General features: G+C 50.7%; 1 protein-coding gene across 8 annotated transcripts in view; it reads right to left on the reverse strand.

The window, feature by feature from the left end:
• The window catches only part of ABCC8 (ATP binding cassette subfamily C member 8), a 72,942-nt gene that overhangs the window by 7,714 nt on the left and 41,081 nt on the right, over nucleotides 1–24,147 (reverse strand). For 6 of the 8 annotated variants that reach the window (XM_031681124.2, XM_072969624.1, XM_072969629.1 and 3 more), the window contains 15 exons: nucleotides 23,978–24,053; nucleotides 23,151–23,256; nucleotides 14,927–14,962; nucleotides 13,286–13,321; nucleotides 12,436–12,534; nucleotides 11,230–11,314; nucleotides 10,483–10,563; nucleotides 8,691–8,828; nucleotides 7,089–7,214; nucleotides 6,099–6,198; nucleotides 5,630–5,871; nucleotides 5,357–5,523; nucleotides 4,193–4,262; nucleotides 3,555–3,712; nucleotides 1,753–1,845 (listed from right to left, as the gene is read on the reverse strand). In XM_031681124.2, coding sequence (XP_031536984.1) covers nucleotides 1,753–1,845; nucleotides 3,555–3,712; nucleotides 4,193–4,262; nucleotides 5,357–5,523; nucleotides 5,630–5,871; nucleotides 6,099–6,198; nucleotides 7,089–7,214; nucleotides 8,691–8,828; nucleotides 10,483–10,563; nucleotides 11,230–11,314; nucleotides 12,436–12,534; nucleotides 13,286–13,321; nucleotides 14,927–14,962; nucleotides 23,151–23,256; nucleotides 23,978–24,053 — 1,613 coding nt within the window. The remainder of the gene's footprint in view (nucleotides 1–1,752; nucleotides 1,846–3,554; nucleotides 3,713–4,192; nucleotides 4,263–5,356; nucleotides 5,524–5,629; nucleotides 5,872–6,098; nucleotides 6,199–7,088; nucleotides 7,215–8,690; nucleotides 8,829–10,482; nucleotides 10,564–11,229; nucleotides 11,315–12,435; nucleotides 12,535–13,285; nucleotides 13,322–14,926; nucleotides 14,963–23,150; nucleotides 23,257–23,977; nucleotides 24,054–24,147) is intronic. The other 2 variants (XM_072969623.1, XM_072969625.1) reach the window with 1 other exon arrangement.

Raw genomic sequence — 24,147 nt, forward strand, 5'->3', positions numbered from 1 at the left:
AATAATTGCTAGTTAGTTCTCAACAGGGCCAGCTGCTGGGCAAAAGCCAATGAATTCAACATATTCAGGATGATTTTAAAAGGCCTTCATTCAAATTTAAAAGTCATCCACTGTGTCAGTGCTGGGTGTGGGAGGCTTCCTGGGCAGCAGTTGTTCTGGCTGACCGCAGGCTTGGTCTGAGGCTAGTTGCAGGAGGCTGGCATCCACTCAGATACCCACTGAGGGGATCTGGCCCACTCTAGGAAAGTCACAATCTCTCTGCCCCAGGCCCAGCCCGAAGACCTCTGGGGCACCAATTCTAAGAGGAGCATCACCAAAACTTAGAGTAGAGGTTAGGCACGGGGGTGTTGAGGGACCTGGAAGTTGAAGGAACTAGGGAAGTTCAGGCTTGAGAAGAGAATTAAGCTGGGAGGAAACCCTGGAGTCATGCCAGGATCCAGGGAGCTTCTATGGGGAAGACAGCACAGGCTTGCATAGCAGCAGGGGATGTCCAGGGAGCAGAGACAGGGCAGAGCTCTGCTTCACTTTGCTTTACTCAGACAAGACCCCAAAGAGGACCTCCCACCAGCCCTAGATGCCCCAGGAGTGAACAGGGGCTGCGGTGTTGTTGCACCAGGGGCCTGGGCACCTCTCCCAGGGCTGCAGCTGGACCTTGGGGGTTGGAGGGAAGAGATGCAAGCCTCTTTGGACCCCCCTCAGCTGGTCCCTGAGCCCTACGGTCACTCCTGGACACAGGGCTGGTGTTTCATGGTTGCTGTCACGCTCTGCACAGCTGTGCCATCCTAAAAATAACTGAGAATCACTCTCTGGGTGAGGCTTAGAGGCTAGAGCCCCAGTATCTGGGTCAGGGGTCTCTGGGCTGTCTGTTTGAAGGAGAGATGCCCCAATACATCAGAGACTGAGGTGGGGAGCAACAGCCCCCTCCACTCCCAAGACAGTCTCTGATGCTCCTGTCAAGCCCAGCATCACAACGCAGAGTGGCAAGAAGATGGCGGTGGCACTAAAGTTTTGGGGGAATTCCTCTAGCCTGGTGAACTCTCACCTACCCTTTGAGTCCTAGCGTTGATGACACCTCCTCTATGAAGCCTTCCATGACTGCCTCCCTTCTAAGCTCCCACAGCCTGTGTCCCCCTTTCTTTCAGAGTACTTGTCACATGCGTTTGTTCAGGCTTGCTCAAAGCCCGGACTGTAAATGCCTCCAGGGCAGGGGCTCATCTGATTTTCTTTGTCTTTTTAGTGTCTGACATGGGGCTTGGTGAACACTCAGTAAGTGTTTGTCAAATGAATGAGCAGGTTCAAGTCTGGGCTTTGTGGGACCTTACACAGAACCTTGATTTCCTTTTCTGAGAAATGGGAATAATCAAGCTTTCCACCTCAGAGTGCAGTGCAGAATGAATGAGATCTGTATGTAAAGTACTCAGCATAGTGTTTGGCTCACAATGAAAGACAGCCTCAAGGCTGGCCCATGTAAGGGTCTTTCTGCCACTGTTATGTGAGGAATTGTCTTCGCCTTGTCTCTTTTCTGCCTTAGTTCACAGAGGCTCTGGGCTTGGCTCTAGGCTGAGAGTCTCCTTTCTGAATCACACAGCTGGAGCCCACTGGGATTGACCCCTTGGGTGGATTGACCTTGGGGCCTGAGGAGGGATTGGGAGATGGTATCCTGGGCCTTCCTAAGTGGAACCCTGAGAATCTCATGACCTGTGAGCCTGGCTCCACGCCCAATGTTCCTCCGCCCCCCAGAGAGTCTGGTACCTGAAGGCCCGGATGGTAGTGAGGCCTTCCACGGTTTCAGCAAAGTGCGAGAGCAATGGGAGCTGGGTGGTGTCGTCCAGCTGCTGCAGGTCCCTGTGCGAGGGGAGCAGAGTGGAATGGTTAAGAGGGCAGCTCAGGGCTCAGCCTGGGTCTGAATCTGAGCTCCACCCTCCTGCTGCTGTGTGGACAAATGGCTTCACCTCTCTAGGCCTCAGTTTCTCACCTGTAAAGAAGGAAGACAAGGGTACCCTGAGGCCTGGATGAGATCATTTATGTAGATGCCCGAACAGAGCATGCTGGAATGGTTACTGTTATCCCGAGCATCATCCACCTCATGTCTGCATCCGTCCATTTGCTTTGCTGCACAACCTCGCTCTGCAGCAAGGCTTGGCAGGCAGGGCTGATTCCCTTTCCACAGGTTAGCAACCTGAACCTCAAGGCAGCTAGTCAAAGGCACAGGAGGACCAAACTTCAAGCTTTCAGTCCCCTCCCTAATAACCATGTCAGGCTATAGCACGTCACAGGCTAGCATCTAAAGAGCTCCTGGAGAGGGAAAGGCCAATGGTTTCCATGGCAACAGAATTGCTCCTGCTCCCCACAGCTGCCCCATGACAAGTGTGGTAGTGCCCGGGAGGCCAGATTGGGACGCAGGAAGCAGCTTTTCCTGGACAAACTGTCTCTAGGGCCAGAGTGGGTGCCAGGGGAACAAGGGAGTTTCTCTGGCAGAAGAAATGAACTTTGTAGAACAGCTTGTACAGTGTTTAAAAAGCGACTGTGATTTTGTGAGTATCAATGCACTGTGTTCCTCATGTGTATCAGGGGATTTTGGATCATCCAGGCAAAAAGCCATTTAGACAAATTTTGATCCTTGTGGGCAAGGTAATTGTGGCCAAAATGTCTCTAAATTTAATCATTATTATTACTGCTAATCAGCATTTTCACTCATTTCTAACCAACTTTGCACACTTGGGAGACTGCTTAACCTTTCTGACCAGAACCCCTAGTAAGAAATACATTTTCTATCACACGCACCCACACACCCATACACAACCCAAATAAGGGCTTCATGAAGCAAAGCCCACTGTTACTATGTGAATACAGTCTAATATTTTCTATTTCATTTCACTAAAAAAGTACTGGTTGTGATCTATGATATTGATTTCATGACCCACTAATAAGTTGTAATTGGCAGTTTGAGGAACACTGGCCTACAGGTTCTTTAAAATTGTCCCTACAAAAATTTGAATCTATGAGCTTAACAGAATTACTCCCAGAAAGAACTTCCTAGAGAACATTCTTAGAAAATTTTGAGTAGGAAACAGTCATGTGTGGCTCCAAGGCTCACAAGGGTGAATGTGATCAATGAGAACAGCTGTGAGAGACTCTCTCAAGTCAAGGCTTCCAGACACGCTCTGGACCCATGTGGGCTGGGAGGTCTGGTTGCCATAAGATCCCTCACATCAGGTGCCCTCTGACTTTATGCATCAGTGGTCAGCCTGGTCACTGGACTCATAAAACCCTCCTGAGAAGTATTTTGGCAAAATGAAAGAAGGGCACAGACACGTGTATAGACCCTGATCTAGCAGTTCCATTCCTGAGTGTATCACTCAAGGAAAGAGTCCAGATATTAACTGTGGTGTGCATGTGTGCTGACAAATGGTTATGTTGGGATAGTGGAATATGAATATTTCTATTTTCCTTTTTGGGGGGAATATTCTACCGTGATGATTCTAATAAGAGTACAGAAGTGCCTATATTAAAGCACCTCCCAACCCTCACCCCTAGACAAGTGCTGCCATCACCTGGATGCCACCCGGAAGTACTTCTGGATGAAGTAGCACACCACGGCCAGGGGCAAGAGGGCCACGAGGAACACAGGTGTGACGTAGGAGATGACGGCCAGAGCTGAGACGCAGAGCAGGGTGGAGCGGCTCAGACACTCTAGTGTGGATGGGATGTGCTGAGAGAAGGGAGGGTGAGAAAGAGGTGAGTTCGGGTATTTGATTATCTTCAGTGTGTTACCTGCCGCCATGTTTTGCTCTATTCCTTTACTACAGGGGCATGTCTTATTCCTGCAGCTACACTGTAGGCTTCCTGAGATTTGGAATTAGGTCTTTGGTTTTTCATCATCTAGGATGATGGCAAATCAAGAACACAGGCTGAATCAACAGGAATATTCTCCACAAAATCAGTCACCCTGGTTAAGAATATGCTGGAGCCTTACTGTGAGCCTGGGTGGGGTCTGGAGAGAAGCTAAAGGGATGTGGTTTCTTTCAGCCTTATGATGAGGGTTTCCCAGGGGAGGCCACAGGCCCTGAAGCAGCATTGTAATCAGATCAGGGGCCACTGGGATCCTATCCCAAGGCTCTGACCCCCTCACCTGATCTGGGGAATCTTCCTCTCTCTCTGAACTGGGGAAATAAATCGCAGCCCTGTGTACCTGGTCGATGGTGTTACAATCAGATGAAAACCTGTTCAGGATGCTTCCAAGGGGTGTGGTCTCAAAAAACCTAGGAGGCAATCAGAGGAACAGTTACTCATTTGTTTATTACTTCCTTCCTGTTTATTGAAAGAAGATAGTTATTTCTTTTATTTCAGTGTCTCTGGAGTCATCCCCAGGTCTGGCTTTCCAGGGGCAGTAGTCTTGGCAGGTCTGTAGACATCTGGCCTGTGTCCCTGAGCATTCCTGCAGCTGATGAAAGGGGTGCCAGGCCCCCCCACCCTCTCTGACCCTCAAGCCCACGTGTGACACTGCCACCATTCTCAGCTGCTCGCTTGGCCAGACTCACTCAGCAGCTGTCCTCCTGGGGACACAGAGTTCCCTCCGGAAGGACAACCCTCCTAGGGGGAACAGGGCCCTGGGGCAGCCTGTCGGCTGGCTGACCCTGCAAAGCCACTCTGGCTGTCAGCACTCTGGCAGTGACCCAGAACCTGCCCAACCCCAACCTGAGAATTTCAGAACTACAGATCTGGGACACAGAGAGGGTGAATAAATGTGGGGACTGTGTTGGTGGGCCACAGAGCGCTCATGAGGCTGAAAAGTAAGGAGTGAAGTCAGATGGTGAGGTCTGGCCTTGACGAGGGGACAGATAACCTGTCTGACTGCTGTGTTTGTAAACTGAGTTGGCCAGCAAATTGGGCAGTGACAGCTGTAAATTTTTTTCACACCAAGCGGCCTTTGGGAGTTCTACCCATCTCTTGATAGAAGATTAGAACAGTTACCCATGTCCCTGGGGTGAGAACCCACAGAATGGCTGAGGGAGGTGAGAGTTGAAGGGTGGGTGGTACCTGCCTAGAGAGGGGAAACTAACATTTCCCCTGCAGACACTCACTTTGAAGGGCTGTTGTGACAATTATACGAGCTAACCATATAAAATTCCTAGCACTGTGTCTGGCTGAGTAAATGCCCATTTCCTTCTGCTTTCTGCACTGAGGAGGGTACTTTTACCCACATCGTCTCCTTGAGTCACCCTTAGCAGCCTGTGACAGAGATTGTATTTTCCCATTTTATAGGTGGAAGACCTGAGGCCCAGAGAACAGTGACTTGCCCACAGCCCAGCACAGCTCATGGGAGCTGTGGGAGGGGTACCCCATGGGAGGGTACCTCATGGGAGCCAGGATGATCTGGTTCAGCAGGCTGCGGTGCAACCTCTTGGCCACCTTCAGCCCCGTCCACTCTACTGTGATGGACGTGACGAGGCACAGCACGATGCCCAGGCTGCAGAGCACTGTGAACACCATGGCGTAGACAGTCTGGTCGAGGGAGCACTCCTGGGCCAGGCAGAGAAGGAGGAGGGGTCCCGGGTTGGGGATGGTCCATGCTCAGCCCTCTCCCTCCCCGCCTCTCCTGCCCCTTCCCTGGGGCTGTGGGCCACACCTGGCTGAGGGAGCAGTTCCTGGCCGTGGGGCTCAGGGTCAGGACGCTGTCGGTCCACTTGGCCAGCCAGTAGTCGATGGCCACCAAGACCATGTGCTTGAGAAGCTGGGAGAAGACCAGCAGCGAGAGGAGCAGGATGCCGGCGGAGGACAGGTACTTGGCGCAGGCCCGCCACGGGATCTTGGCGCGCTGGTGTAGCACCGACGACAGGTTATCCTCCTCCTCACTCTCGGCCGCCTCCTCTGCAGAACACAAAACGCCCCTGTGGCTTCACATTGCACATCCCTCCAAGGGGGAAATCAGAAGCTGTGTCATCCCCACTTACAGATGGGAATACTGAGGCACATGGAGGGGAAGGGATCTCATCAGTGGCATACTATCTCACCACTCCCAGAGCCCCAAACCTTAGTCTCCTCATGGTTGATCAGACCTCAGGCCATGATTTCACTCCCAGTCCCACTGTCCGTACCTTCCTCCTCTTCCTCATCCTGTAGGAGGCCATCTCTCGAGGACATGGCCCGGGGCAGGCCCTGGGGTGGGTCTGTGGTTTTTCTCTCCATGACAGTCTCCTGAAAGACAGATGGGGCCTGGCCAATGCCCTTGGGGCGTGCAGTGGGGAAAAGGGAGGGTAGGAGGCAACCACCCTTGGTAATGACCTGTGTCGGTTTCCAGGTTGCCCCTGCCTGGGGGACGGTCCAGATGGACACGTTTGCCTGCCAGAATTTACTCCTTCCTCCTCATCAGCTACTAGAACCCCAGTATCCCTGTGAAGACTACCTCTCCGTTATTCTTAGTCTCTGTGTTTCAGGTGGGCTGGCTCCCAGGATGCGTCAGTCCTCACAGTCCACATCCTTGACCACAATGATTTGTTCAGAGGTGGGCACGTGACCAAATTGGACCAATAAGAGTTAGCCCTGGGACTTTTGCTAAACTATTGTGAAAGAGGCACTCTCTTTCTGGCAGAGTTGTTGACCAGGGAGAATGGAAGTCTGAGATTGCCAATGGCCCTCACAGCTCCCATGAGAATGAAGCCAATGTGAGGGAAGCAGAGCCAAGGGATAGGGAGAAACAGATTCCTGATGACATTGTTTGACTACTTGGATCCAGCGCCACCTAAAGCTATGGCATCACTGGACTTTCTGGCTTTATGGGCCAATAAACCCTTAACTCCCCCTTTCTTCTTTGCTTAGCCAATTTGAGTTGATTATCTGAACTCTGTAACTAAATGGTATTTGACCATCTCAGGATATGGGGAAGGCATCCACCTGACTCTCCCTTGAGCAGCCAGCACAGGTACTGGCTCTCCTCTGGCAGGAGCAAGTTCAGGCCCAACTACCACATCTGTCCTTTGTAGGGGGGCTTCTTGGGGCCAATGAAGCCAGGAAGGCCTTTATGAGTTCAGGTTTGAGCAGAAATGTCCCTTCAGGGGGTGGCCACCTGGCCCCCAGGATATACCCACCTTCTCCAGCTCTTGGTCCTGTCTGTTCATGAGGGTCTTCCAGTGCTCAAAGAGCTGGCACTCAGACCTCTGAAAGTCCTTGAGTGTGCCCTCTCTCTGGATGGTGCCATCCTTCATAGCGATGATCTGTAAAGGCAGAAGCAAACCCGGCGGGGGGCTGCCTTAGGAGGGGAGTGGAGGTCAAATGCCCACTTGATCGAGGGGTCTGAGATGGATGTACACAGTGCACACATCCCTCCCCTACCACAAACGGCCTCCAGCTGGCCCCCTGAAGTGAGCTGGTAGTGATAAACTACCCTCACCAGCACACTCCAGGATTTAAAGTCTGGTACCCCTGGGGGGTAATTCTCAGTGGTTGCCCCGTGGTTGATGGGAGGGCTTGCAGAACAAATGAGTGCGTCCTGGTCAAGCTGTCTGCTAATCCCCAAGGCCTCCAGCAGTGGCAGCTGTTTTCATACACTTAATGGGCTAATAGCACATTACCCGTAGCTCCTCCTCATGGCAGGTCTGATAGGTTCCAGCAGTGTTTGGCAAAGCACCTGCTGGTCTATGTATATGTGGCAGCACCTCTTTGATATCAATGAAACTTCTTTTATTTGAAACAGTCAGTGTTTCATACTCACTTAGACTTGCCACTAATTTGGAAACCCACCCCTGTTCCTCTCACTCTCCCCCACCCCATGCTGGGGTTTAGGGCTGGATGCTCAGGAGTCCTTGTTCACTGATACCTCAAGGAACAAGGCACCCTTGTGTCTGCCTTCTTTGGACTAAGGATTGTCCAAATTGAATTGTCTTGCCAGAGTCACCACAGAAAGTCAGGCACAAACCTGCACCTGCTTTAATAGATTTTTTTTAATCTGAAGTTTTTTTTCTTTTTCATGGAGGAGAGGGGATCTTACCACATGTAGAAGGAAGATTTATTTGGGAGGAATTAGCAGGGCCGTTTAGCACAGGCCTGAAGCTCAGGGAGGGCCTCAATCTTCAGAGGCAAATTTATGAGTCAGGCAAGACCCAGATTTCAAAAGTCACATGATTTCCATCTTTAAAATTAAATGCTTCCCGTTTAGTTGAAAAGTAACTATTATTTACATGTTGAAGAGTAGGGAAGTTTGTTCACATGGGGTTTCACAGAATTGCATTCTACTGATACTACTGAAGTTTCTATTACTAGTGCTGTTGTTTGTTTCCATATTTTCCATTTGATCCTGACCTGAATCTGACTCACCAGTGGGCAGGAAGGTGACTCTCCCATCCAAATGGGCAGTCCCCAAGGCCGGGGGATGAGTCATCAAACTGGGCAGGAAACAGAGGCAGGAACTAAGTGTCTGCTTCTTTCTGAGACTGTTTGGTGCCAGCCTGTGTGCACCCACAGGGGCCCCAGGTCAGGATAGGGAACGTCTGCAGGTCTAGGTGATAGTAAACCCTTGGGCTATGCAGCTCTCCCCGATCCACCCAGCCTGCATGAAGCCGTCCAGTGTTGATCTCTCCTGCTTTGTGGCCCTTAACAAGTGCTACTGAGACAACTGATTGACTCCTTTGAAGGTGTCCGACTGCCTCTCCCACCACAGCCCTCCACAGCTCGACGCCCTTGTGGCCCCTCACCCAGTCTGCATGTGGCAGGTACTGTAGCTTGTGGGTCACTAGGACCACTGTCCTTTTATCATCTCGGAGCAGCTCAAGGATCCCGGCCTGCATCAGGTGGTCACTCAGATGCACATCCAGAGCTGAGAAAGGGTCATCCTAGGTAGAAGGGAGAAGGTAGGGACAAGTGTGGGAAGAGAGGGTAACAGTGAGTGTAAAAACCACCAGAGTTAGACCAGTTCCGATTAAGGGACTGACACCAGTTAGCCATGCAGGCTTCGACTATGCACCTAACCTCTCTGGGCCTCAGTTGCCTCATCTCAAAATGGGACTATCAGTTATCACTCTCAAACAGATCTAATCACAAGTACTTCCTGACTCTTGAACCTCCATTGACTCCCCATAGTCTATGAAGTCTGAATTCCTTAGCACTCTAATCCAGGCCCTTTACAACCTGCTCCATCTTCCTTTCTAGCCTCACTTCTCATCCATCTTGTCCAAGCTCCCAGTTTCCAGGGAACTTGCTATTCCAAGCCTTTGCCCAAGCTGTTCCCTCTGCCTGGAGGGCTGATCTGCCTTTTGTCTGTCTTGTGAACTATCACTCATCCTTCAGCGCTTCACCTAAGCACTAGTGCTTCCTGTGTCCTCTCCTGACACCCATGTCTAGCCTCCTTCCTCTCTGTTCCAGTGATACCCTGCACAGAGTCAGTTCTGAGAATCATTTGTCCCCTTCTGACTGTGAGGCCTCCAAGAACTGAGAACCCCTGTGTCTGGTACAGAGTAGGAGCTTAAAAGTTTGCTGAGATAAACTAAGATATCCACTTTACTTCTCTCTAAAAAGGTTGTTTAAAGCTCACATGGGGTCATGAATGAGCTAGTACTTTGCAAAGTGCTGTGCATGTGTCAGATGGTAACAAAGACTATGAACTTTATGCAGTGTGTTGACAGGGAGTGTTTATGTGTGTTGGTTTGGGACAGGTGGAGAATAAAGCTAGCATCAGAGACCCGAGGTTCCTTCTAAGTCTCTGTCCAAATGGCCTCCCTCTTTCCTTCTGTCTAACTGACTCACTCTTCAAGGCCCTCCTCTAGGAAGTCCTCCCTGATTACTCTAGCCCTCAGTTATCTTCCTGGACAAGGACCCTCATAGTCTGTGTCACACAGTTTGGCTTTTAACTGGGCTGTGGCTCTTGAGTGTGGGTGAGCTCTGTCTCATTAATCAGACTCTAAACCTTTGAAGCCAAAGGCTGGGTCTTACAATTCTTCAGTATCAACCAAGGCACCTCACCCAGAACCTGGCATGAAGTAGAGCAGGGATAGCTAATAAGTTTTATCTCATGTTCGATTTGATGGCTAGTGGTTACCTGGAGTACTGTGTTGAGAAGGATTCTGAGGCCAAGTTAAGTTTCCAGGGGAAAGAATGCTGTGATCAATTAGCAATGTCTGCTCTGGGCATGAGATCAGAAGTGGCAGCACACATTCCATGTATTTGCGATTCTTACAGTTGGGCTAAATCAGTGTTATTAGATTGGGGCTGTCCTACAGGGAGGCAGCCTGTAACTACTGCAGAACTCAGTGTGAAGTCCAAAGCAGTTATTTGCACCATCCTTGCCTCTGTTTCTTCTTCAGTAAAATGAGTAGGTAGTACCTCCAGGGGAGAGGTTTGCTCCTGGAGAGGGAGGTTGTTGGATGATGGTGTGTGTGTGTGTGTATGTGTGTGTGTGTGTGTGTGTCTGTCTGTCTGTCTGTGTAAGCAACGAGCCAGGGAGGCAGCCAGAGACAAGGCCCTAAGGGAGGTACTGGCTGGTACACTCACCAAGAAAACGACGTTGGTGTGCTGGTAGAGGGCTCGGGCCACGCTGATTCGCTGGCGCTGACCACCAGACAGATTGATGCCCTGTAACCAAAGGGAGGAAAGGTCATGTCTTCATAGCCCCTCAGGACAGACTGTCTTGGCCCCTACTCAACTGCCAGCTCTTTGGGAGGGAGGCCTGGCTCTATCCACCTCTTTGCCCCCTCCTCCCCTTGCAGAGAGAAGGAACTTGTACATGTTTACTGAATCCATTCAATCCCTAAGTCTTTGAAAAGTCATCATTGGAGGTGCTAGGGACCATCTGAGCAGTGAAAACCAGGACAGACGAACGGGGGACACAAATCATACACAAGGAGGACAGCCCTAGGAGAATCCTAAATTTGTCTAAGCTGATGGAGGAGGGGCCCCACCTGGAGAGGGAACAGGAAGAACAACCCTGAGCCCAGCACAGTGCCGGGGGAACTCTCCGTGCATTCTCGGGGCATGAATGGGGATGTCAAGTCATCTCTAGCCTGGGAAAGTGCTAAGCTGACCTCTGCACCAACCAAGACTGAAAACTGGTCAAGGACAGTCCTCAGCCCAGCACTCAAGGAGATCATTTTAATCCCACTGTAGGCAGCTCTTTAGCCTTCCCTCCTCTCATTTCTCAGTTACCTGCTCTCCCTGAGAAGGATCTCAGGGTGTGGTAATGGTGATGGGTGAGAAGCAGGGCCTCAGCTTTGAGAAAACACCCTGGAGGCTGCTACTAACCCGTTCCCCAATCTGGGTTTGGTCTCCATGGGGCAGGATGTCAATGTCTGGCTGAAGGGAACAGGCTTCGATGACCATCTTGTACCTGCAGTGGGGCAGGGTGGGGACATAGCTGATCAGCCTGGCCAGAGGTGGGCCTGAGCATTTGCAGAGGGTCATTACCCTCTGGGCAGCTGTGCCCAGGATGAGAAATGGTTTTAATGGGCCTCCTGATGGGTGCAAGCAAACACCACGTGCACTTCAAAAGAGCTGAGGGCAGCACCTCACACCATCTTAGAGCAAGTTAAATATTTGAAGGATGAAATTGAATGGGAGCAAACATACCACATAAGTGACAAGAGAGGGCCCAGGGCTCCTGTGAGGTAGGAAGAGCGACAGCCAGAGCCCATGCTTGGGGCACTGCCAGCGAAAATCACTGCTGGTTGATTTAGGCAAGAATGATGATGGCTGGTCAAATATTTGCCCAGCCTGCTCCTCCTCTACTTCCCTGGTCAGCTCTCAGCGTGGGCAGGTGCCAGCCAGGGTGCATGGAGGCATCAGAGTGTCTTGGTGATGTGCACTTGTGTATTAGGTAGCCTTGGATTTGAAACCCATTTCTGTTGCTTACTGGCCTTGGGCAAGTTACCTAACCTTTGTGAGCCTTGGTTTCCTCATCTGTGAAATGGGGATAATGACAGCACCTGCTTCCTGGGATTGATGTGAGCATGAGAGGAAACCATGCACACAAAGAGCATCTGGAAAGAGCTCCATCTTCAGTATCAACCAAGGCACCTCACCAAGAACTTGGCATGTTCTGAGTTAGCTTAATGGTCATTATCACTGGAAAGTGCTTTGTGCACCTGCTACGGAGCTGGGGGTAGGGAATCACAAGAATGGAGACTCGTGCAAAGCTGGGGAGCCTTCCTGCCAGCCTCAAGAGAAAGCAGCAGGGCTCCTGCACACCAACCCCCAAACCCGGCTCCTTGCCCTCTCAACCACAGGAGTTGGACTGTCCTGATGTCCAGGCACATCTGGACCATTTCCAGATGGACCATATGGAACAGGCTGGGATCCGGATACGAGGGCTGGAGAGCAGGAGGACTGGGTGTGGGAGGTGGATGGAGGGGCAGGCAGTTGGCTAGGCTTGGGGGCTGGGGCGGGTAGCTAATGCTGCCCAAGACCAATTTCTCCCCTCCCCCGACCTGCCTCCCTCCAAGAGGCTTTTACCTTTGTTTGTTGAATGGACTCTCAAAGGTGATGTTCTCCTCCACTGTGGCATTTAGCAGCCACGGTTTCTGAGATGCATAGGCCACAGGACCTCTCTTCCTGGAAAAAGCAGAACAGGAGTAGGGGAAGCATTCTCAGGAGCTCATTGTCAGAGGCAGATGTCAAGCTGATGGCTTAAACTGGGACAAAGGGGTGGGGCAGCGCTGAGATGATGAGGTGTAGTTGGCAGATACCTGCTTCGTGTGGCCCCTGGTAGCCTCTCCTTCCCTGAGGGCCTGAGACAGGGCCTGAGACAGGCTTGGCTGCTGAGTCTTAGCTGACTGGGGGATATGGGACCTCCTCCCCTCCCTGCTCAGCACCCTTCTCTGCTGGGCACCCTCCCTGCCCCACCCCTGCTGTCTGTTCCCCTTCCTAAGTCTCTACCCAGAGCCTGACCAAACTAAGTAAACACTGGGACCCTGATTTCCTCCTTCCTAGCGCAGCCCTCAAACCACTCAACTTCAATGTTAGCAGGTAACTCTCCAAAAGGAACTCCTAAAAAAAGAAAAAATGATTCCAAAGAAACCACATGTAGTGTGATGTGGTTTTTAAAGACCAAGAAAAAAAAAAACCCGAAAGAAAAGGAAAAAATGACTATCACATAAAGACGATCTGCTGTGAAGGGAGGAGCAGCGTGCTGCATGGAAGCAGTGGCGGCCTCCAAGCCACCCCCTGAAGCACAGAGCCCTCCCTGGCCTCCTCTGCAGCTGGGCTGGACCTGGGGGCTGCCTTCCAAAGCTCCGTGGCTCCCTCAGCCTGAAATCCCCTCTGAGGGGGTGCCCTGGAGGGTGGTGCTCCCAGGACCCAGTACCTGATGTCCGTGTCAGCCGCCGTCTCCCGCTCTGGGCTGCAGCAGGGGAGGAAAGACGCACCTTCAGGTTCATATGAGTAGACTGAGTTCTCTACAGACATTTTAAACTTCCCTCAAATCCAGCGTGAGTGACTTTACAGTCCCTGTGACCAAGTCTGCAGCCACAACTGCTGCATGTCATCCTGGGGGAGCCTCCACTTCCTGAATACATGCTGGGGGTGATATGTGAGGAGGGCCTCTGGGGACCCAGTTATGTTACAAGGGAGAAGGTGGGGGGAGGGCAGGCACCACTGGCGTAGCCTCATGGTGGGGCGGCTTCCCAGTCAGAGGAGTATGAGGCCCAAAACGTGGCTCCTCAGAGCCAGCCTCTGCATCAGCGATAAGATGCACAGGCGGAGGTCTCAAGCTGACCCAGTGCACGACCAGCGGGGGCCGGGGGCGTGCTGACCACAGCCAGGCCAGGCTGGGCAGGCGGCCGCGGCTGCCTGCAGTTTTGGGGTTGGAACCTTCAGCCTGTGGTACTGGGAGTGGTACCTAGAGAGCCCAGAAGGGCTCCAGGCGTGATCTGCAGCCCCATGTGGCCCTGGCAGAAGCCCGGGGGATCTGCTGAGAGGTACGGTCAGCTGCAGTGTCCACGGGGCCTGCTCCAGTGCCAAATATTCTGTCCTGTTGTTGTGATGTCATCCACAAATTCATACTTGTCACATACCAGGAGGTCTGATTTTTGGCTCCAGAACTATGGTCACCATGGCTATAGAGGCTGGGCTTGTCATCACACCCTGGCACTTGGCGACAAGGTGGAAGAAAGGGCAGGGAAAATATGGGCAAGTGAAACCTGTGTGGTGCTGGGGAGTGAAGGCCAGAAGCTTAAACGTATTTACAGGGTTGAGGCGACCTTCCCAGTCCTGACTTCCCACCACCTTCAGTGTGTTTCAGATGTTCATGGGAGAGGTGGGATTAGGGAGGGTTTTGAGGGCCTTAGCGTCATTACTCTATTTCACTTGGATGTTTTAGACAACCAGAACATAAAGCACACGGAACACAGCAACAGGACTGAATTTTCTGTCTGGCCTGGGGGATACCCACCTCCTCTCCTTACAACTATCTTTCTCAACTTCTCTTTCATGATCACCCACTAAGGCCATTTTAGACATTTTTTTTTCTAGTTTTCCTCTTCTCACCACATTTCTTTTCCAGTTCAGTGTTTTTAAAAGTTATATTCACAAGGTTGTGCAACCATCTCTACTATCTAATTCCAGGACATTTTCATCTCCCTTAAAAGAAACCCCGTATCCATTAGCAGCCAGTCCCTTCCTCCCTTCCCACCACCTGTAGCAACCACTGATCTACTTTCCGACTCTGTCCGCCATGAAATTTTAATGTCACAGGTCTACTGTATATCTATTTATTACTATGGCCTTTGGAGGGCCACAAAGCGTTATAATGTCTAAGTTTTTTCTCTCCCAAAGAATCAGATTTTGCTCATTGAGAATGTATGCCTTACTTGTTATAAGGTCTCGGCAAGGGGCTATACACCCTGGAATCCATGCTCAGTACTCCTTTCCATGCCCCGACCCCTGCCCCATGCCCGGATGCCCCCCTTTACTGGGGCCCACTTCCAACCCAGTTCCAAGGCTGTACCTGGGGTCCTCTCCCGTCTCGCTGTCAGGAAGGCTGCTGGGGCACAAATGGGAAAAAACAATACGGGTTACTTCTCACTCCATTGCCTTTCTCTCCACCACACTGGCCTTTGGGGAGAAGCAAGCCCCCCAATCTCCACCCTGCCCACCATCCCCAGTGTCCCCAGCTGGCTTCCTGAGGGCTGTCCCTCCCACAGCACCTGAATGGGCACGGTCCAAACAGCAAGGGCTTTGTCAGTGCTCCTGGCTCGACTCGGAGCTGTGGTGAGGCTGGTGAGGCATCAAGATTGATTTATAGTTGGGAAAACTGAAGCTCAGAGAGGGAAAGTGCCCTTCCCAAGGTCATAATCACATTATACTGCATTTTCAAACTGTGGCTTGGGACCCAACAATTGGGTCTGAAATAAGTAAATTGCAACTGCACTTAGAAAAAGAAAAGAAAAGAAACAGTAGAAAATACCAGTGTGCACTGCATGTGGTCAAGATGTATATTTTTTGAGTGTGAATATTTTTCGTGTGTGAATATTTTTCTCTGACCTATTAATGCATAAATGTAGTGAACTAAATGCAAAATGCATTTCACATTGCAGATTATAGTAAAAAATTTTTCAAAAAATACTAAGTGAGGTGACCCAAATTTTTGGTGCCAACTTTGCCACTTTCTCCTGTCCCAGGCCACCTCTCAACCTTCCAGAAGCAGTCTCCTGTCAATGAAATGTGTACTTCTGACATGCACACTTAGGGGAAAACAATCTTCTATTTTCATACAGGTCTCACTTTAAAAATACTAAAACCTGCTAACATTTATCTAACTTTTATCAGGACTGTGATAAGCACTGCAATAGTATCTATTTTAAAGCCCAGAACAACCATATGAAGGTTCATTTTGATTGGCCTCACTTTATAGACAAGGAAAGTGAGGCTCAGAGAGGCTAAATAACTTGCCCAAAGTCACACAGCCATCAATTAGCAGAGAAAATAGATCTGTCTGATTCCAAAGCTTTCTTAATGACTATGCCACATTTGCTTCACTGTGATTACTCAGCCCATAGCTTTGATAAATGCCTTCTTGCCTGGAAAACCAGGATGGACAAAAAGATGGATGGAAAGAACTCTGATGAAATTTTCTCCTGTCCTCTGCTGGGAGGCAAAACTGAATAGAGACCCTGATGGTCTATAATCCCCAGTCCCCTGTGAACCTGTTCTTTGATCTTTGTAGTTTAATTTCATTCTCTCAACTCAACCTAACCTTGTGTTCCCTAACCATCAGATTGCTGTAAATGATGGATAAGCTGGTAACTTGAGACAGATAAAAAACCTAAGCCTACAGATTTCAACTCTGCCGTCACAGCTCAGATAAGCGTATCTCTGCAGTCTTCTGCCTTGACTGCTTCCAGAGTTGCAAAGGCTGTTATTAGTCTAGAGGTAAGTGCATCTGTGGCCTCCCTGAGGATCCCAGCACACAATGTGCTCCCTTCACCCTAACTCAGTTTGCATCATTATCTGGGCTGCTCAATTAGCCCTTATAATTGACTAACTTCCTCTCTAATCAGCTCCTGGGTAAGTCTTTTATCTCCAGTGGGATTTTAAGGCAGGAAGAGCATCTTCTTCAGCCCCCGCAGTGCTTAGCACATAACAGATCTAGAATAGACATATTAATCATTTGGGAAGAAGGAAGGGAGGGGGACTAGCACTCAAAGCAGGTAGTCCTCATGCCAGGCACTGTGTGAAGTTGCTTGTAGCCACCATTTCATCCTCACAACAACCCTATAAGGTGGTGTTAGTATCCCCATTTTACTGAAAAACTGAGGCTCAGAGTTTGCACAATCTGCCCAAGGGTACAGAGCTAGGAAGAAGAGAAGCTGGGGTATGAATCCAGGTTCATGCTCTCCTCTTTCCAGTATAGTTCCGGCCTCCCTAGAATGAGCCTCCTCAAGACATTGTGCATGTATGTTTTAATCTGAAAAGTAAAGAACAGTATGTAGGGCACACACTTCCTCTCATCGATTCCTGGGCCCTTTATATGAGTGCTCCTCCTCTGCCTGCACTTTTGGGACCAAGCACTGAGCTGAAAGGACAATCTCCCAGTTTCTGACCCACCTCCTTCCTTTCAGTATGAGCTGGGTGTCTGCGTGCACACCGACCTGAATCTCAAGGCACAGAGCCTGCCCTCAAGAGCCTCACAGTCTGGCAGAGCGAATCAGACAGGTACAGAAGTCAGAAAGTTATAAGGACCAGAAGAAGAGTAGGAGCAAGAAAGTATAGAAGTTTTGGGGAAAAGTACCCACAAACACATATGCTAATGCCCAAAGACTGGGAACTTCTGGGTGGTGGGATATTAGGTGTTTTTTGTCTTTTTATTTATACTTGTGTATCTTTTCTAATTTACTGCGCATTGTTTTAGAATCAGAGAAGAATGTAATTTTCACAAGGAGTTTGGAGGAGGAAGAAATCTGAGAACGCGAGGAAGGACTCATAGAAGTTACAGGGGAATTGAACCTTGAAGGGGGAAGGATTGAGACAGACGGTGGAGGTGGATGGAGGGAGTTCTAGGTTGGAGGAGGAGACAGCATGAGGGTGGGCAGTGTAGAGAAGTGGAAAGAATATGGGCTTTAAAGTTTGTATCCAAGGGGCTTCTCTACCCACTGGTTGTGAAAGCTTAGGCAAGTCCCTTTACTTAGGGGAGCCTGTTTCCTTATCTCTAAAACTGGGGGAATGGCAGGAAGCTCACAGTGACACTGGAAGAATATTTTACCAATGCAGCTCTGAGCTGGTTGGAGGGAAGGACGTGGGTGGGGTTTGTGAATAGGGGGTGGGGAGATCACCCTTTCAGCTCAGTGCTTGGCCTCAAAAGTGCAGGCAGAGGGGGAATCCAACCGCCTCAACACTCATTTAAGATCCTAACAATAAAATAAAGGAAAGAGGTGGAAACTGAGGTTGGAAGGGGAAGTTAGGACTTATTGGTCTCCCTGGTCCATTCATCCTGCCCCACAGAGGCTTGCTGCTGCCCTGAAATGTTACCTTTCACCTACAGTGCCCTTCGCAATTGATGCCGTTGGCTTGTGATATCCATGCAGTGCCCCTTCTGTCTGCCCACCATTTTATTACATCTGCCTCCTCCAGGAAACCTGGGGTGCCCCTGAGCCCCTGACCCCAACACCCCAAAGGTAGATGAGACCACGGGGAAGTCCTGAGAGGAGCCTATTTTTCACCCCTGGGGAATCAGAGGTCTCAGGAGGCGGCTTTCACACCCACCACCACAAGGCAACAATGTTCTGAGGCAGGCTCAGAACAAGCAGGGCCCAGACAGAAGAAATAAATAGTTCATCTGTGGAAGCCTCAGCGGGTGGCAGGGGCAGTGGGGAGCTCCGGCGAGGCCAATGGGCAGTTCCTCACAGGGAGGTGGGCTCTTCCTCCCACCCCAATGCTTTCCTCTGATCCCTGCTTCTTGCTGGCTCCCTGGGGACGTTTAAAATCATTCTACTGGACGTTAATGACTTTATTCTTTATTTCCAGGGAAAGAATTTCACTTGAGTATATCTGCTAATGTTGACTGTGTATCAAAATGTTTTCCACATAAAGATTAAGAAGAAGCACAGGGAAATATATACAAGATCTTGTGGTAGCTCACAGCAAAAAAAAAAGTGACAATGAATATATGTATCTTCATGTATAACTGAAAAATTGTGCTGTACACCAGAATTTGACACAACATTGTAAAATGACTATAGCTCAATAAAATAATGTTTTGTTTTGTTTTTTAAAAAAAAAAGATTAAGGAAAGAGTTTGCAAATTCCCAAATTGACAGTGCATCGAAGTGGAGAGCCAGGCAGGGGCAGGCAACTATTATTAAAGTGAATGTTTGGGAGCCACATGGTTCTCCCTGAGACTGGGAACCGGGTGGTGGGCACGCTGGATCTGCTCAGGGCTGCCGTGGTAATTCTCCCACCTGCAGTGCAGGACCTAACCCTAGGGCTCTGCCTGTACGCCTCTGTCCCCCAGGAGTAGTGGGCTCCCTGAGGGCAGGGATCAGGTTTTCTCCTTTGTAGCTTACACTGAGTAGTTCACAACACACACATCCTGCACAGGGCACCCGGGGCACAGCATGGAATAACCCTCCAGCCCTGTCTCCAAGGACATGTCTCCAGTGTCATGGGGGAGACAGACTCACAGCAGATAATCACCATACGGTGTGAGGTGTGCACTGCTAGGATCTGCGCATTCCAAATGTGGGTGCGGAAGTTGGGTGGTGGAGTTCTGGGTGAGGGTAAAAGCTTGGGCAAAGGCATGGGGGAAAGAGAGACATGTAAAGACGCACTTAAGGGCAGTCTCCCAAAGGGCACAAGTTGTTCCTGGTTCATTCATTTAGCAAATGAATTCATTTAGCAAAGGCATTGTGGATACAGAGAGACAAATAAGATACCATCTCTGTCCCCAGAGAGCTCACTACAGTCTCTCCTGGGAGACAGGCTGGAGTAGAATTAAAGAGCATTAGGGGAATTTTGTTCCTGACATAGAAGTACATTGTCAAAGAATAATATTTATAATATTTATAGGGCACTCACTATGTGCCAGGTTAAGCCTCACATTAACCCCATGGGTAAAAGGGAAAACTGGTACAGAAAGGTCACAGAATTTCCCAAAGCACAGAACTGAACCCGGCCAGCCTGCCTCCAGAACTTTTGCTCCTACTTGCTCAGCAATATCGCTCATTTTTTTCAACAAAGGAGTAAACAAACGAGTCTCCCCAGAGCATTCTCCGCCGTGCACTTCCTAATTCCCCAACTCCTCGGCTTGTACCTCCTGGAACTCTTTCTGGCTGCCTGGTCACTAGGTCTTGCCCCTGGTATAGATGGAAAACCTTGGCACAGCCCGGCAACTTCCTCGCCGCTGGCTGCAGACAGGCAGACCCGCAGGAGGGGCTGGAGGGGCAAATGCTATTTTGCTCTTGGTTCACTTTGCAAGTGCATCCCCACCTGCAGACCTGGGGCTCAGAGTCTGAGGCATGGAGCTCCTGCAAGTAACAGAGGGGGGACCCTCAATATACAGCCCCCACTCTCAACTCATTGCCCAGGGTAAGTGGGCCGGGCAGAACTGTGCATGTGTCTAGGATCCTGAGAGGCAAACAGCAGAAGTCAACTGAGCCATGTCTGCCCAGCCTCCTCCTCCCAGGCACTGTAAGGGGCTCCTGACCAGTCTCCCTTCCTGCAGCCTCTCTCTCCCCATCCCTCATCCTGTATCACCAGCACATTTCTTCTACAGCCTTCAGGCTTAAATTTTTATCTCTTGGGCCTGGCATACCGGGTGTCCGTCCTCAGCCCAGCCCACTTCCCCAGCACGCCCCACACACCCACTGCTCCATGCACCAGCCCCACGCCCTCTCACGTCAGCACACCTTTGACCACACTGATACCCCTGCTTGGAACACCTTCCTCTCCCACCCCTGCCTCTTCCATCTGATGAAACTATACTAGTCCCTCAAGGCCCAGATACCACGTGTCCATGAGCCTTCTCTCCATGACCTTAGAGTTCACTGCTCCTCTGTGCTCAACAGTGGCACTGATCTCCCTTTCCCTTCCTTGGCAGCAGCAGCTATATCCTCACCATCTTTGCATCCCTACTGCTGTGCCCAGAATCTGGCACACAGTAGGTGCTCAATAAATAAGAGGCGAGTGAATCCATCAATGTAAAGAAACCAGAGCACAGCTGAGTCACAAACGGATTCTCACAGCTTCCCAGGGTTGGTTGCAGGCTACCCTGATGTGCTCGCTACACTTGGGAGGGAAGCCGCGGCACAGAGGAGGAATAAGATCCTTTCATCACCACCCTCTCCCCAAGCCTTGAGCACAGCCAGGATCTGGGGCCTGAGCTGCCTGTGGAGGAGAGTGAGTGTCAACTCGGACAGAGCATGGGGGTGAGCATGGGTGCGGTCATTCTGCTGAAGGGGTGGGGTAGGGTCACAGCCATAGCGGCTGCTGGCCTTTGGAGTGTCAGGCTAGCTATTTCTTCATGTATTCTTGAGCCCCTTCTCTCTCAGTACACAGTGGAAAGCCCGTGCACTTGAGCACGTAGGTGCACATACCACTTCTGCCATTTAAGAGCTGGGTGGCCTTGGGCAACTTGCTTCACCTCAGTTTCCTCATCCATTAAATGGGGATAATGATAATACCTACCTCACAGAGTTTGGTGAAGACTGAGACAATGAAGTAAATAAAGTGCCTTACACAGTGTCTGGCACACAAATGGTGCTTCAGCACCCTGGAGAGGCCCCCTGTACCCCCTGGGCTGGGGCAGGGTCTCTGAAGAGAGAGGAGGCAGCAGTTAGACCCTGAGGGTTGGCACAGTTTGGAGAGGAGGTGGGGACTGAGGCAGGGCAGGCTGAGCTGCCTCTGCAGAGGACAAAGAGGTGTTGATGCTGGCGTGAGGGCACCAGAGGGAGGGGCAGGGATGGGGAGGAGATGAAGAAAGTGGGGCAAAGGGAACAGGCTCAGAGGGGGTTTGACTCATGCTGAGTGAGACACAGGCAGGGCAATCTAGGGGGGCAGCCCCAGTCTCTGGGCTCTGTAGTCCCATCTAGGAATGGCCTGCCCCGAGAGAGGGCCTGGGACCAGCTTGCCCTCCACATGGAACTTGGAGAATAATCCCTGGAACTAGGACCCAAGGGACCCCGGCCCAAGGCAATGGCCAGGCTTGAGGGAAGGAGCCCAGGTTTGTGTCCTTGGTCAACACGCTGACCAGTCAGTCACCCAACCTCTCTGTCCTCAGTTCTTACTTCTATGAAAAGGGTGATAACATCCAGCAGGAGGCTTCAATGAGATGGTGCTTGCGATGCACTTAGCAAAGGGCCTGGCCCACAGCGGGTGCCCATTAAATAATGGTTGCTTTCTCAGCTCACAGTTCACTGGGGCTCCTGTCTTCCCATCACAGACACACACAGGCAGCCAACGGGCATGGGCTCCTCCTTCCAAATCTCTGATGGGCAGTTGGCACAAGGGCTGGCAACTCAATGCCTGGACCTTCCCAGTCAGGCAGTGTCAAGAAATAAGATGGGGAAAGGAGGCAAAGACGCCTCTGCCCCCAGACACACCACATCCACAGTGGAACTATGGCTCCAGAGACTGAGGTCACAGGGGCTCGTTTGCCAACCCACAGCCCCATTGAGGAAGGAAACTCGCTATCTGTTGGGTGCACCATTCAGGGACATTTTGGAAAAGCAGGAAATGAGGGTGCCTACAGGTATTCAGACACTGAGTCCAAGGCCCTGTCTGCTCGGTTGGCATTCAAGCTTATGAAGAAACCTGACGTCTTGAATGCTAATTTGCCCCAAGAAATGATAGCTAGGGAAAGCTTGCCCTCTGCTGAATTGGCTGCAACCTTTATTCCTGAAACCTTGATCAGATCCCTCTTTCTCTTAGATACCGGGGGTTGTGGGTGCGGTGTTAGGGCAGGGGGTCCGTGGGCTCCAAGCCAGCTTGCGCGTTGACTGTAATAGCCATGTTCTGCCCAGGTTACTGAATGCTTTTCCACCACCTTCATTTCTTGGCTCTTCTTTCCCTTCTTTTAAAAAAACTTCTATTTCATGTGTATCTTTTATCAACTAGTTTCAAGTGCTTTTTGGAAGTAGGTGGGTATAAATAATAGATTCATGATTGACTCAGCCTGGGGTTCTGGCTCTTTAATTAGGATAGTGATCCTTGCCCAGAAACCCGCATTTGTCTGGGTTCTCTCTGGCTCCTTGAAAGACCCACTGAATGGTCTGTATCGACTTTGCTGATGACCAAGCCGGAAAACGAAGTTTGTGTTACAGTTGCTCACACTGAGAGGCAGTGCAGCTGAGTGAATGTGGGATATGCAGTCAAACAGGGTGGAGTTCGAATTCCAGTTCTGCCACTTACTAGCTGGGTGAATTAGGGCGGATAGTTTAACCTTCTATAAAACGAGATCTGTGACCAGTAGCCACCTTGCTGGTTCGCCTAAGGATTAAATGAAATAATGTGTACAGAGGACTTAGTAAAAGTACCTGGTACATAGTAAGAGTTTAATAAATACTAATGACGGTAATGAGAGTAACAATAAACTGCTTTCGCTGAGTGCTCCCTGAACACACAGTGAGTATTCAGTAAATATGTGATGCATCCTCAACTGAGAAGGATGCTTAAAGGAGGACTGCCTGCCTGCCCACTGTCTTTCCCCACGAACTGAGCCCGGAGGACGCATGCAGTACCTGTTCCAGAAGACGGCCCCTGAGATCTTTTGCATCTCCCCCAGAGTGGCTAGGAGGAGCGAGGACTTCCCGCAGCCCACCTGCCCCACGATCATGGTCAGCTGTCCTGCAGGGAGGGAGGGCGGCAGATGGGACTGGGGCAGGACAGTCTGAACAACCACCATCCAGAAGGACAGATAGACAGATACACTCAATCCTGGGGCCCCCATTTGCTTTCCTCCTACCTAGAATCCCCAGGGAGTCCTTTCCCCCACTGAGCCTTTCCTTCTGGAAACCCACATCTTCCTTCTGACTCCCCAGGTCCTTCCTCCACTGCTGGTCCCCTCTGCTCCTTCCTAAGCACTAGCTTCTCCTTCCAATGTTGTCCTGTGTGAACCCGGCACCTCCTGGTCCCAACAAAGGCCAACGTTTCCTTCCCACTTCCATGCTTTGCTCATGCTGCTGCCTCTGCCAGAGTGCCCACCCTGCGTCTTGGCCTGAGGGACCTGCTCATTCTCAAAATCCCCACATCTTCCATGGTGCCTTCCCTGGCTACTCGGGACTTCTTTTGCTTTTGCAAAGCACCTACACTGTCTGCAACAGGTGGTCTGACAGCAAGGCCCACCTCGTCCTTGCTGCTGCACTCCCTCTTAGCAGTGGACTCCCTGAGGATGCCTTCATACTCTGGAGCACCCACCAAGAGTGTGTGCAGAGCAGGTACTCAATAAATGTTGATTTTCCTTTCTTTCTCCATGTCACTCAGTGGGACATGGGGAGGAGGTGCTTCAGACATGACTCTGAGGGGGATACACCCTCAGACCATGATGGAGGTGTGAGCTGGGCCATACCTCGGGGGATGCGGATGGTGATGTTGGACAATGTGGGCATTCCATCGGGGGTCCATGTGAAAAAGCCTCCAATGATCTTCAATGGCCGCGCCCCACCACCCAGAAGAGAATAGAAAAAGACAACTGGGGTTTCATTGTGAATAGTCTTTTGCCTCCTCTCCCCAGTGGTA

The sequence above is a fragment of the Vicugna pacos genome, chromosome 10 (assembly GCF_048564905.1).
Source record: "Vicugna pacos chromosome 10, VicPac4, whole genome shotgun sequence".
Classification (NCBI taxonomy): domain Eukaryota; kingdom Metazoa; phylum Chordata; class Mammalia; order Artiodactyla; family Camelidae; genus Vicugna; species Vicugna pacos.